Source organism: Notolepis coatsorum (genome assembly GCF_963971535.1).
Source record: "Notolepis coatsorum genome assembly, chromosome: 17".
In the NCBI taxonomy this organism is placed as follows: Eukaryota; Metazoa; Chordata; class Actinopteri; order Aulopiformes; family Paralepididae; genus Notolepis; species Notolepis coatsorum.
Genome location: NC_140181.1, coordinates 106,982,806 through 106,995,538, shown reverse-complemented (window position 1 = coordinate 106,995,538; position 12,733 = coordinate 106,982,806). Strand labels below are relative to the sequence as shown.

The 12,733-nt window shown below is 46.8% G+C and overlaps 1 protein-coding gene across 1 annotated transcript in view; it reads right to left on the bottom strand.

Moving 5' to 3' along the window:
- LOC311244539 (IQ motif and SEC7 domain-containing protein 1-like) overlaps positions 1–12,733 on the bottom strand; it is a 58,236-nt gene that overhangs the window by 35,004 nt on the left and 10,499 nt on the right. The window contains 11 exon segments of the mRNA XM_084334104.1: positions 1,887–2,009; positions 3,993–4,032; positions 4,035–4,094; positions 4,097–4,117; positions 4,120–4,151; positions 7,115–7,413; positions 7,416–7,958; positions 7,961–8,106; positions 8,109–8,433; positions 9,727–9,848; positions 9,851–10,011. Coding sequence (XP_084190230.1) covers positions 1,887–2,009; positions 3,993–4,032; positions 4,035–4,094; positions 4,097–4,117; positions 4,120–4,151; positions 7,115–7,413; positions 7,416–7,958; positions 7,961–8,106; positions 8,109–8,433; positions 9,727–9,848; positions 9,851–10,011 — 1,872 coding nt within the window.

Genomic DNA, 12,733 nt, shown 5'->3' with positions numbered 1-12,733 from the left:
GATTCTAGGGACATCTATGGATCTCAGGGAATGTATTCCCAGTGTCAGAAATAGTAAATTGTAATGAACCGAATGAGAATATCAATAAATATTTTTTTATCTTTGACTGTGAATAACACCATGCTCAAATTGACCAGACCTGAAAAATCTAAGCAAATTAATAGATGGAAGATGATTAAACAGAAGGTTTTGTAGATACAGTACTGAATTCTGCCATCCGGACACATGCAATTTGAAATATGATTATAGAATATAGAATATCAGGCATAAAATGGTTATGCGATTAAATTGCGATTAATTAGATTAATTAACACATCCAGCGCCAAGAACGGCGAAAGTCGTTATTGCCCGCCATGCGTTGAACGCCAACAACGTCGTACGCCGTTTTTTAAATCAATATTTAATTTTTTCGCCATGGCATTCATAATTCATCCAGCCAACCTCCGGAGCTGCAGCGGGACCCTGAATGAGATTGCAACGCCTCAATACCGCCGCCTGGTGGATGGTCGGGCGAGTTACACTCTCAAAACCGGAAGTTGTGATCGGTGCGTCGAGGAAATCCCTCCGGCAGTAATATCTTGCTACGGGACTACAGACAAACACTGGCATGCATTTGGATCGCTTCCATAACGCAATAATATGCGTTATGATTTTGGCGTTTATTGCGCCATACAAACCGGAAATGGATCTAGGCAATCGGCGTCAAATAATTGGGATCTTTTTCTTCCAGTCTCATCTGCGAACGGTAAGAGGACAGTAACGTTATTTTCAGCCCGATTGTGCGTTTCTTTGTTTGCAAACAGTCTGATCAATATATCAACCATACTACATAAAGCCGCTACTGACGATAAAGGAATTATAGACGACCCCGCCCCCCCTTTCCTCCACGCATGATGAAGCATAATGTATACCGATCATATACATTTGAATTTTTTTATATAGCGTGTATAGGTAAGAAACGGCAATCGATAATATGCGTTTGGGCCTATAACTAGCGTTTTTGGAATTACAGCAGAAAAGCTTATAAACATATTTATATTCAAGACGGTATTAACACAACAATGTATGAATGAAAAAATATAACGTTCCCACATCCGGAACGATAGATAATCGATGTTGAATGGGCCATAGTAATGTCAATATAGCAATAAAATTTAAAAAGTTATAGCCCTGCAAAGAAGGTAAACATCTCCATAGGCTTTCAACGGTGGCAGACTGGCTATATTGATGGGTACAATGGCTGGCAGTCAATGTGTTAATTACAAATCCTGCAATTAATTAGATACAAAAATGTTATCGCCTGACAGCACTAGTTTTCAGTTATGTTTTTAGATGGAAGGCTGTATTCCATCTGTCTAACGTTAGCGAATATTGTGAGATTGATGAATAGGACGTAACTTTGCTGGACTATCCTAGTATAATCCTCAGCGGTCCCTGCATCCCATTTGATTGCTACGTTCACACTGGCGTTACATAATGTAACACCAAAAACTAGACTAACATTAGGCTACTTGTAAATTGGGTAACCTATTTTGTTTAGTCAGGAGTTCAGGTTATATGAACAGGTCTATGACCAAAGAAAAAAAGCATAAAAGTTTCTTCATTGTTTAGCCACAGTTTCTATAGTTACAACAGGGCTTTTTAGGTTATGCGTCAAATCACTGCTGCCAAAACAAATTTCAGAGTATATATCTGCTTAGAAAACAAACATTTCTCCACGTGGTCACAACATGTTTACAGGAACGTTTTGGAGTTGTATTTGGAGTGTATTTCGTCACAACAGGGTGTGTATCTGCTTGTCTAACTCCAGGGTAGATGGCAAATAAGCAAATTTCCCAAAAAATTGGCGTGTGTGTGTGTGTGTGTGTGTGTGTGGATCCTCTAACCTGTAGGCCTCGATGAGACGCTCCACCTTCTGGGCCTCTCCCTGGACACGGATGTGGTTCTGGAACTTCCTGAGGGCCTCGTCCAACTCCATCCCCTGGAAGTCCATCTCGTCCACCACACAGCTGTGTGAGAGAGAGAGAGAGAGAGAGAGAGAGAGAGAGAGAGAGAGAGAGAGAGAGAGAGGAGAGAGAGAGAGAGAGAGAGAGAGAGAGAGAGAGAGAGAGAGAGAGAGAGAGAGAGAGAGAGAGAGAGAAGAGAGAGATAGAGAGAGAGAGAGAGGAGAGAGAGGAGCGAGAGCGAGAGCGAGAGGAGAGAGATTAGAGAGGTTTACCACATGACCGAAAAACAATCAAACACATAAAATAAGTAAATAAGTAAATGAGCAGCTTTCCAATCTCAAAGGTTTCTTGATCACCGACAGAAAGAAACACCACAGCTGTTTCAGAGGGTGGATCCCGGTTGTCCCAGATTATTATCTCAGATGAGTTCCGTGTGTTTTTGATCGTGGTAACTGGGGAGGGATCTCTAGTTATATTGACACAACCAGTCATCCTTATCGCCTGCGGCATCTTAATGAGTGGAGTTCTCCCCCCACCCACCCACTGCCTCCCTTCCCTTATTAAATCCACTAGAATATCGGCCCCAAGGCCTCTCTGCAACATACGCCGGCTCTCCGTGCAAAACAACCCCCCTCTCTTCTAATTGACTTCACAGTGTCTTGGAAGAGGAGTCGCCTTTGGGAGGTGTGCGCTTTGTGAGGAAATTAGATGTTGTTGCATTTGCACTTGATTCGTTTTTGGAATTAAAACGTAAAAAGGGACAATTACCGGCGTTCATTAAAGTCTGTGAGGGTGGTCTGTGTGTGTCACCCCCTCTCCTTCACAGACACGTGCAAGCAGTCAGCATGGTGGTGTAACAAGTGTTAAATGAACCTTGTATTTTATTTATGTGTATTTGAAATGTCACCAAATCCTGGTGTTTATGAATACCGTTTTATGTGATTATTGATGCGTTTATGTTTCTTTCTACCAAATTCTCAATAATAATAATAATAATAATAATAATAATAATAATAATAATAATAATAATAATAATAATAATAATAATAATAATAATAATAATAATAATAATAAAATAATAATAATAATAGATTTCATTTATATAGCACACTTTAAACTCAGTGAGCTCTCAAGGATAGATTTAAATAGATTCTGGGCTTTTCAGAAAACATTCGGGGCTTGAGCCCAAGTAGCCACCCCCTAGCCCCGCCCCTGCTGCTAAGTAAGAAAGTTTATGTTGTTTCCATTTGTTGGTTTCCCAACCACTGTGTACAGAACCTACAATAAATGGCCATTAATGCTGAACCCAGTCCGGTCTCCTCCGGGCCTCAGAACACAACGCAGAGCAGAACGGGTGTTGGACAGACCGACCACCCGTTACAGTTACCAGTCTGTTTTCCCAGCTTCAGAAGAACCATTTATTCTGGTTCAGTATGAAACCTTCCACAGACTTGCAGCCATCATCATGTTCTTCAGTTATTTTTGGCCCAAATAAATGCTTTTAGTGGAGCTATGTCCATGATTGGCAAGGGGACATGAGTTTGGCAGGGTTGACGATGCGGTTCTTTTGGGAGAGCCGTGACTTCCGCTCGCGGCCGCTTGTGGTGGGCATGCCCGCAATGCGGGGCCAAGCCCGGGGTGCCTTTTCCAGGGAAGTCCTGTGGGAGGGGAGGAGAGGGGTCTTGTCTGTTGGTGGATATGTCCTGTGTGTTGTTATGTGTTGATTCCTAGGGCTGTGAAGTTTAATCGATTGATAGCCTAGTTGTTACCTGTTGTGTATATGATTTAATTAAGCGCCCGCAAAATTGGCCATTTAGTTTTAGTTCTTGAGGACTGCATACTTAAAACAAAACAAAAAATACTATACTTTATACTTATACCACATGCATGAACCTGGTCTCTTTTGAAAGATGACATTCTGAACTTTCTGAATGTCCCTTGCAAGGTAAGAGGTTAAATGTGATCACAAAAAAAAGAAACCTTCCACAGACTTGAGAAGTTCCACAGTTGATCCGTGACAATAGAACAAACAAGGACGATACTTACTCCAGTACATCTCTGTTGAACTGTTTCTGTCTGTTCCCCAGAACTCTCCGATCATCTGTCTGCTCAGGCCCTTCCTCTGCAGCAGGAAGTGGGCCACGCCACTGGGGTGTCTGGAACGAAGCCCTGTCCGTCAGATACACCACGCCTTTCTCCGGCTTCCTGAGAGAGAAGCAGAGGAGGTTAACCCTTTCACTGCCACACGGTTAACCCTTTCACTGTGACACTACAGAATAATAATAATAATAATAATAATAATAAATAATAATAATAATAATAATAATAATAATAATAATAATAAAAATAATACAGTTTTATTTGGAGGCGCCTTTCAAAACACCCAAGGTCACCTTACAGGGCATAAGAACAGAACAATCAGGATTAAAAAAAAAATAATTCACTACCACACTACCAAATGGTTAACCCTTTCACTGCCACACTACAGGTTAACCCTTTCACTGCCACACGGCAAATGGTTAACCCGTTCACTACCACACTATGGAAGGTTAACCCTTTCACTGCCACAATACAGAAGGTAACCCTTTCACTGCCACAATACAGAAGGTCAACCCTTTCACTGCCACACGATGCAGGGTTAACCCTTTCACTACCACACTACCGAAGGATAACCATTTCACTGCCACACGATGAAGGGTTACTACCACACTACAGAATGATAACCCTTTCACTGCCACACGACAAAGGGTCAACCCTTTCACAACCGTCGGTAGTGTGATAGTGAAAGGGTTAACCTTCTGCAGTGTGGTAGTGAAAGGGTTACATATTTAATTCTCTCGTTACAGATTTGCTCCACAACCGGGGGGAGAGAGAGGAGAATCTTTGCATGCAGCACATGTCGATGACTCAAGTGTGCAGCTCTGACCACAGACTCTCCTCCGCCAGCTGTCGCTCTGCTCAACAGGAAGCAGATGGTTGGTCTTCAACAGGCGGACAGAGTGGCGTCTCCAGGTTTGAGACAAGTTGGTAGATTTAGGACTTCTTTATTACTATCTATTATAACAAAAGGTGCTTTAAAAAGACAACTAAAGGGATGGATAGTTAAGGAATAGCCTGTCTCTTGTTTGTATTATAGTGTCCATTATTTAATTGAGTTTCGATTTTACGTTGTTTGTTATTATCTTTTTCCTTTTCTATTGTTTTATTCTTGACATTCTTTTTTTATTATTCTTATTACAATGTGTCAAGATTTGTGTGTACGTGTGTGTGTGCGCGCTTGTGTGTATTTCTTAAAAGAACACGCCAACATTTGGGGAAATGAGAGCTTACCGTCTTCTCCAGAGAGAGACAAGAAGATAGATGCCAGCTTCCTCTCTGTGCGTTCAGTAGAAAGATATCTGGCTGCATGTTAGCCTAGCTTAGCACAATGAATGGAGGCGGACATGACGGTTAGGCCTTCGGGAGAGGTGTTAGTGGGACAATGCCTAGGCTAACCGGTCATGTCCGCTTCCATTCATTGTGCTAAGCTAGGCTAACATGCAGCCAGATACTGTAGCTTTCTACTGAACGTACAGAGAGGAAACTGGTATCTATCTTCTTGTCTCTCTCTGGAGAAAACGGTAAGCAAATTTCCCAAAATGTTGGCGTGTTCTTTTAACTTCACTTTTTATTTGAAAGTGTCTGTTATTCTCTTTCTTGACTCTTTTCATTTTGGATTTTTAAAGTGTTTGTTACTTTGTTTCTCTCTCTTCTTTTGTTAAATCTTTGGAAATATAGGAATTTATGTCTGTATGTACGTTTTTGTTTTGTTCTATGTGGACCCCAGGAAGAATAGCTGTTGCCTACTGTAGGCGACAGCTAATGGGGATCCAAATAAACAATAGAAAAAACAATAGAGCATCACAGTCACAACGCCACTAATAGAAACTCTTAAATCCAACATGGAATCTGTTCCATTACTTTAATGGACAATTAAACTCTCTCTCTCATTGGACAATTGATGTAATCAATTCTTTCTCAGAGAGATCCAACTGCCTTCTGTGAACCAAATATGCAGAAAATCAAGTCATTCTGCTTTGATGTCCGACATGTTTACAAAGGCCTCTTGATGTCCAATTTTAGCACCGGGGAAATATCCTGAAACAGATACTTAGTTTTAGTGTGTCGACGGCCTAACATGACCAGTGAGGTGGGTGCAATAATCCCCTAACATAATTGTAAACATACTGCAAATCCAATTCTCCAACCAAACTAAATTATCCTCCTGATGTGAATTGAATTCGATTGTGGTTTATCGTGCAGCACTCCCCTCAGCAAACGTGATTACCGTAAGGTCACCGTTGTTTCTCCAACACGGTCCTCCGCCACATCGCTCACTCGACGTGCCCTAATCACGTGGGGCACAATGACCAGTGATGGGCAAGCTACTTGGAAATGTAGTAAGCTACACTACTAGTTACTCTCGATTAAATATAGCTCAACTACAATGGAAGCTATCCCCAGATAAATGTAGCAAGCTACACTACAAGAACATGGCAAAATAGCTAGCTACATCGGCACAATTTTATAATTTTTTTTACTTCATGATCAAGTTTCCACCAAACAAATAGGCAGGCAGTTGATTGTTTATTATAAAACTGAAACAAGCCTCTGTCTGGCTTTTTGTTGTTATTGACATCTTCATCAATGCCATCAGCCCTGGAAACATCGAATCCCTCTGCCTCTGCTATTTCGCGCGGACTGGTTCATGTGGTCTGTGTTTTGATTTCACTTCCTGCTTTGCGGAGCCTTGGAGTGGCATGCCCCGCCCTATCCTGCCTCTGATGGCCTACCCCGTAATGTTTTGGTAACCTTACCCAATCGTGAGTCGTCATACTCATATCTAACCCAACCAACCAATCATAGCGGGTTTTCTCCAGGGAGTTTTTTTCCCCACAAATCTTTATTCAGCAGTCCAGTTCTCCGGACAGTAGCGTGTGTAGCGTTTCCTCACGCTACATCACTACTTGGGTCTAAAAATAGCTACACTACATAGAGCGCTACTTGGTTCAAAAGTAGCGACGCTACCAATCACGCTACTGAGAATTGTAGTTAAGCTATGTAGCGTCGCTACTTGTAGCTAGCTACTGCCCAACACCGACAGTCACCCTGAGCCCGGCGGCACCTACTTGTTGAAGAGGTTCAGGCCAATGCGGTAGTGCCTCTTGCGGATCACGTCGTTGCTGAAGACGGGCGAGTCCCAGCTGTTGCGCGTCTCCTTGTGGTACGTCTGCTTGCTGAGCGTCTGCTCGCGCAGGCTGTCCCGCGAGGACGACTCCGAGCTGCAGTTGATGGTGTCGTTGGAGTTGGACGTGCTGTTGACGCTGTCGTTGTCGCCGTCCGAGAAGTCCGACTCCGACTTGCTCTGCCGGTTGGCCGAGCCGTTGATGGCCAGGTGGCTCTCCGCCAGCTGCCGGTGCCGGTGTCGCACGGGGGCCGCCGCCTCCTCGTCGCCGCCGCGGGAGGAGGAGGAGGGGGGTGGGGGTGGGGGGCTCGCGGCGGCGGAGGCCCGTGGGAGATGTGCTTGGGGCTGGCCTGGGAGGACGTCACGATGTGGCCGGCGTGCGCCGGCTCGCCGTAGACCGGCGGCCGCTTGACGGAGCCGCGGTCGGAGCGGTCGCTGAGCTCCGCGGAGCTGTCGCTGGGCGGCTCGATGGTCAGCAGCGGGAGGCGGTCCATGCGCGGGCGACGCTGCTCCTGGCACTCCAGGGAGGGCGTGCTGCGGCAGCTGGTGTCCGTGTCGCGCCCCTCCTCCTCCTCGTCCTTGGCATCCGCGGGCCAGTACTCCTGGGAGGAGTCGCCCGAGCGCAGCCGCACGTCCGACTCCGTGCTGGAGGTGCGGTCGCCGGACCGGGACAGAGCCGCCATGGAGGGCGACATGTCCTCCTCGTCGATGAACAGAGTCACGTCGCTGTAGGACGCCATCATGTCGTCGTGCATGCGTCCGACGGCCCCCCGGTGGGTTTCACCTGGAAGGTGACCTCCCTCCCCCCCCCCACCTCCGGGCACCCGCCGGCCTCGGGGTCGCCCTCGTCGCCCTGGAGGCTGCGGCAGTTCAGGGCGTCGTCTATGGACTCGGCCAGAGACTTGACCTGTCTGGAGAAGGCGTCCTCCAGCTCGTGATGGCGTCCGTCAGGTCGCTCTGGGAGGCCGGGTGAGCGGCCTCCGGGTCGCCGCGGTCGGACGGCACCAGGGGGGAGCCGTCCTCCGTCACGGACACCTGCCTGCCCTCGAAGTAGGAGCTGTGGACCTTCTCCGGGCCCTCGAAGGACAGCTGCATCCGCATGTTGGACAGGACGATGCGTCTGGACATGCGGTTCTCGGACATGGAGCTCCTGAGACGCTCAAAGTTCTTGTTCATCTGGTACTGGCGGAAGGCCGTCTGGATGGTGCGCGCCGCATGCCGCGTGATGAACCGTCCGCCGTATTTACGCTCCAGCATCTCCACCTGCGGGAAGATGGAAGACATGACGCTCTGTCGCACCGTTTTGACAAAACAACAGAAATTTGTGACTTTTGGTTGCGGTTTGATTTTTGATTCCCATTGCTTACTGACAAACAAACTAACTACACAAAACAAGGTCATGTGATCATGCAGGTCAGCCATGTATTGGACATATTATGTAATCCTAAGGAACAAACACAATTCAACCACTTCCAACTGAGCTAAGGGGGTAAACGCTGAGAGGTTAGATTCAAACGCACTAAACAAGGTAGATAAGATAAGATAAGACAAGACATTCCTTTATTGATCCCCTTGGGGAAATTCTGGAGGTAGGTGTGTGAATGTCCTTATAATGTCTAACCCTTTCACTACTACACTTCAGAAGGTTAACCCTTTCACTACCACACTACAGAAGGTTAACCCGTTCACTACCACACTACAGAAGGTTAACCCTTTCACTACCACACTACAGAAGGTTAACCCTTTCACTACTACACTTCAGAAGGTTAACCCTTTCACTACCACACTACAGAAGGTTAACCCTTTCACTACCACACTACAGAAGGTTAACCTTTCACTACCACACTACAGCAGGTTAACCCTTTCACTACCACACTACAGACGGTTACCCCTTTCACTACCACACTACAGAAGGTTAACCCTTTCACTACCACACTACAGAAGGTTAACCCTTTCACTACCATACTACAGAAGGTTAACCCTTTCACTACCACACTACAGAAGGTTAACCTTTCACTACCACACTACAGACGGTTAACCCTTTCACTACCACACTACAGACGGTTAACCTTTCACTACCACACTACAGAAGGTTAACCTTTCACTACCACACTACAGACGGTTAACCCTTTCACTACCACACTACAGACAGTTAACCTTTCACTACCACACTACAGAAGGTTAACCCTTTCACTACCACACTACAGAAGGTTAACCTTTCACTACCACACTACAGACGGTTAACCCTTTCACTACCACACTACAGACGGTTAACCTTTCACTACCACACTACAGAAGGTTAACCCTTTCACTACCACACTACAGAAGGTTAACCCTTTCACTACCACACTACAGAAGCTTAACCGTCTGTAGTGTGGTAGTGAAAAGGCTAATATGAACTAAGAGCTCGTATCTCTCTCTCTCTCTCTCTCTCCCTCCTCCTCCTCCTCTTCCTCCTCCTCCTCCTCCTCCCCCCCCCTCCCTCCCTCCCTCCCCCCCCCCTCCCTCTCTCTCTCTCCCCCTCCCTCCCTCCCTCCCTCCCTCCCTCCCTCTCACCTGTTTGTCCTGGAGGTCAGCGGAGAGCTCGTAGCTCTCGGACAGGGAGCGGGACCTCTTGATGGCCTCCTCCTCGGCCTGCTTGCGCAGGATGGACTGCGAGTGCTGGAGCTTGGCCCGGCGGGTCTCTGGGGCCCGGGCTGGACCCCGTGACCGTAGAGCGGCCCGCTGTCGAAGCGGTCGGGGCTGACGGCCGAGCCGTGGGTCACTGGCCCCCGGCCGTAGCTGCTGGCTCCTCCGTCCAGGGAAGGGCCCGTCTCACTAGGCCGTCCATCCCCCTCCACGCTGCAGGGACACAGGAGGAGAGGCGGGGGTTAGATGGATGTGGGGCTTTTAATAGAAACCTAATTACTAAGGAGGGCGACAGTAGTCTGGTGGGTAGAGCAGTCGTCTGGTAATCTGGAGGTTCCTGGTTTGATTCCCGCTTTTCCCGGGCAGTTTGTCGTTAAGTGTCCTTGAGCAAGACACTTAACCCCTAAGTGCTCCATGAGCAGGTTGGCACCTTGCACCTCTGCCGTCGGTGTGTCAATGTGTCAAATGTGAGGAGCAAATTGTAAAGCGCTTTGGATAAATAAAGGAGATATATAAATGCACCATTTACCATTTATTTACTAAGAGCTTGCGTCTCCCATTTAGCCAGGACACAGACGTAATTAGGATTCTCCAGCAGAGTGAGAAAGTGATTCAATCATGTTTTTCTCCCCAGTGTGCAATGCAGTCAGAGCTCCGCTCATTGAGGCAAGAGTCAAAAACCACCCTTTTAGATTAGAACTCACGTCAAATCACATCGGTGGATATTGTGTAATACTATCGATCGGGTACCACACGAGTAAAACACAGGGAGTTCTATGCAAATCTATAGCAAAGAGATGTTTATAAAGAAAGACAATATACCGGAGACCCTTTCACTGCCACACGGCAAAGGGTTAACCCTTTCACAACCACACTACAGAAGGTTAACCCTTTCACAACCACACTACAGAAGGTTACAACCCTTTCACTACCACATTACAGACGGTTAACCTTGTAGTGAAAGGTTAACCTTCTGTAGTGTGGTAGTGAAAGGGTTAATGACCATGTGAATGAGCGCGGCCCCGTGGAGGTAAACTGAGGCGGTGATGAAAGAAAGAGAACATGTTGGGTAAATAAACGCCGGCCAGTTCTGAGAAGTGCTGATGCCACGACTCCTAGTAGATATGTGACCTGCATTACCAGCTGCACTGCACGCCGATTAAAACACTCGTGAGCGGGTCTGGGAGGATTCCTGTTAACATATGTGGGTGTAGAAGTATGCTGTACTACTGTGTATGTTTCACTCTTTTACTGTACATTCAGGAAAAACAACAACAACACAAACACATCAGAGAGTCTGGTGGAAACTTCCAACAGCCATCTAATAGAGTTAGGCTGGGATTTACCCCACAGCAGCAGTAGGAGATAATTATCAGAACACTCCTTCCCATAAATACACCAACAAGAAATAGAAAAATGTGAAAGGCTACTCACTCACTCTTACATTCTGTAGCACTAGTAGCACGCGGTTGCTTAACACGCAAAGATCTCCGGTTTTCTACAAAAAGCCAACTCTTCCTCCATATCTTGTCCACCATCTTCCCTGTCCGGTAGGGTCCAGAGTACACCGGAGTCTCCGGGACACCAACGCCACTCTGACGGCCAATCAGAGTCTGATGACAGTGACGTACATCCTGTTTAGCCAATAAATAGAGGCCTCACTGCCACCCCGGGCCAATGAGATGTTACAAAGTCCAGCTGAGTGCACGATGACAGAGTAAATATAATAACATTAACGGTCCACTCAGAACGGCCCCGAACAGCGCGGTGTGGACAGGAGCAGGGCGTCTCTGTTTCTCAGTAACAGACACTTCTCCTTTCCCGCGGTAATGTCTTTCTTCACTCTTCACAAAGCAGGCTAATGTGTTTGAACATTCACGTTTTGACACACCCATACACACAGTACACACACACACACCCATACACACAGTACACACACACACACCCATACACAGTACACACACACACACCCATACACAGTACGCGCACACATACACGCACCCATACACAGTACACACCCATACACACAGTACACACACACACACCCATACACAGTACACACACACACACCCATACACAGTACGCGCACACATACACGCACCCATACACAGTACACACCCATACACACAGTACACACACACGCATACACAGTACACACACACATACACGCACCCATACACAGTACACACACACACAGTACACAAGCCACTTCCTTTATCAGACTGTAGGAAAATATCAGCATGGACAGTCAACTGACATATGGCAACCATTTCATCACCGATGAAGTAACGTAATACTTGTTTTGGGCTGAAGTTACCCCCCCCCCCCCCCCCCCCCCCCCCCCTACCTACTGTATTCTATTTAAGTGTATTTCGTGACTGTTGGGAACTAGGCTACACTGGCACACCTACTTCCAGTGAATGACGCTAAGCTAGGCTAACTGTGCGGCTGTTCCCTAAGGCTAATGCATGCACAGAGAAGAACAGGGTGTGTATCTGCTCGTCTAACTCCAGGGTAGATGGCAAATAAGCTAATTTCCCAAAAGATTGGCGTGTTCCTTTAAATAAAGGTTTGAAATGAAATAAACACCTGTTTTGACGGTTCAGTGGACGGCAAATTGAGCGGTAACTCTCGCGAACGTCACGGATGAGGCGTCGCGGCCAAAATCTCACATCCACAGACGTTTGACATTTAAATTCTCGTCCCGAGGGTTTAGACACACAGCGCTGCCTGGTCTGAACCAAACACAAGAGGGTTTAGACACACAGCGCTGCCTGGTCTGAACCAAACACAAGAGGGTTTAGACACACAGCGCTGCCTGGTCTGAACCAAACACAAGAGGGTTCAGACACACAGCGCTGCCTGGTCTGAACCAAACACAAGAGGGTTTAAGACACACAGCACTGCCTGGTCTGAACCAAACACAAGAGGGTTC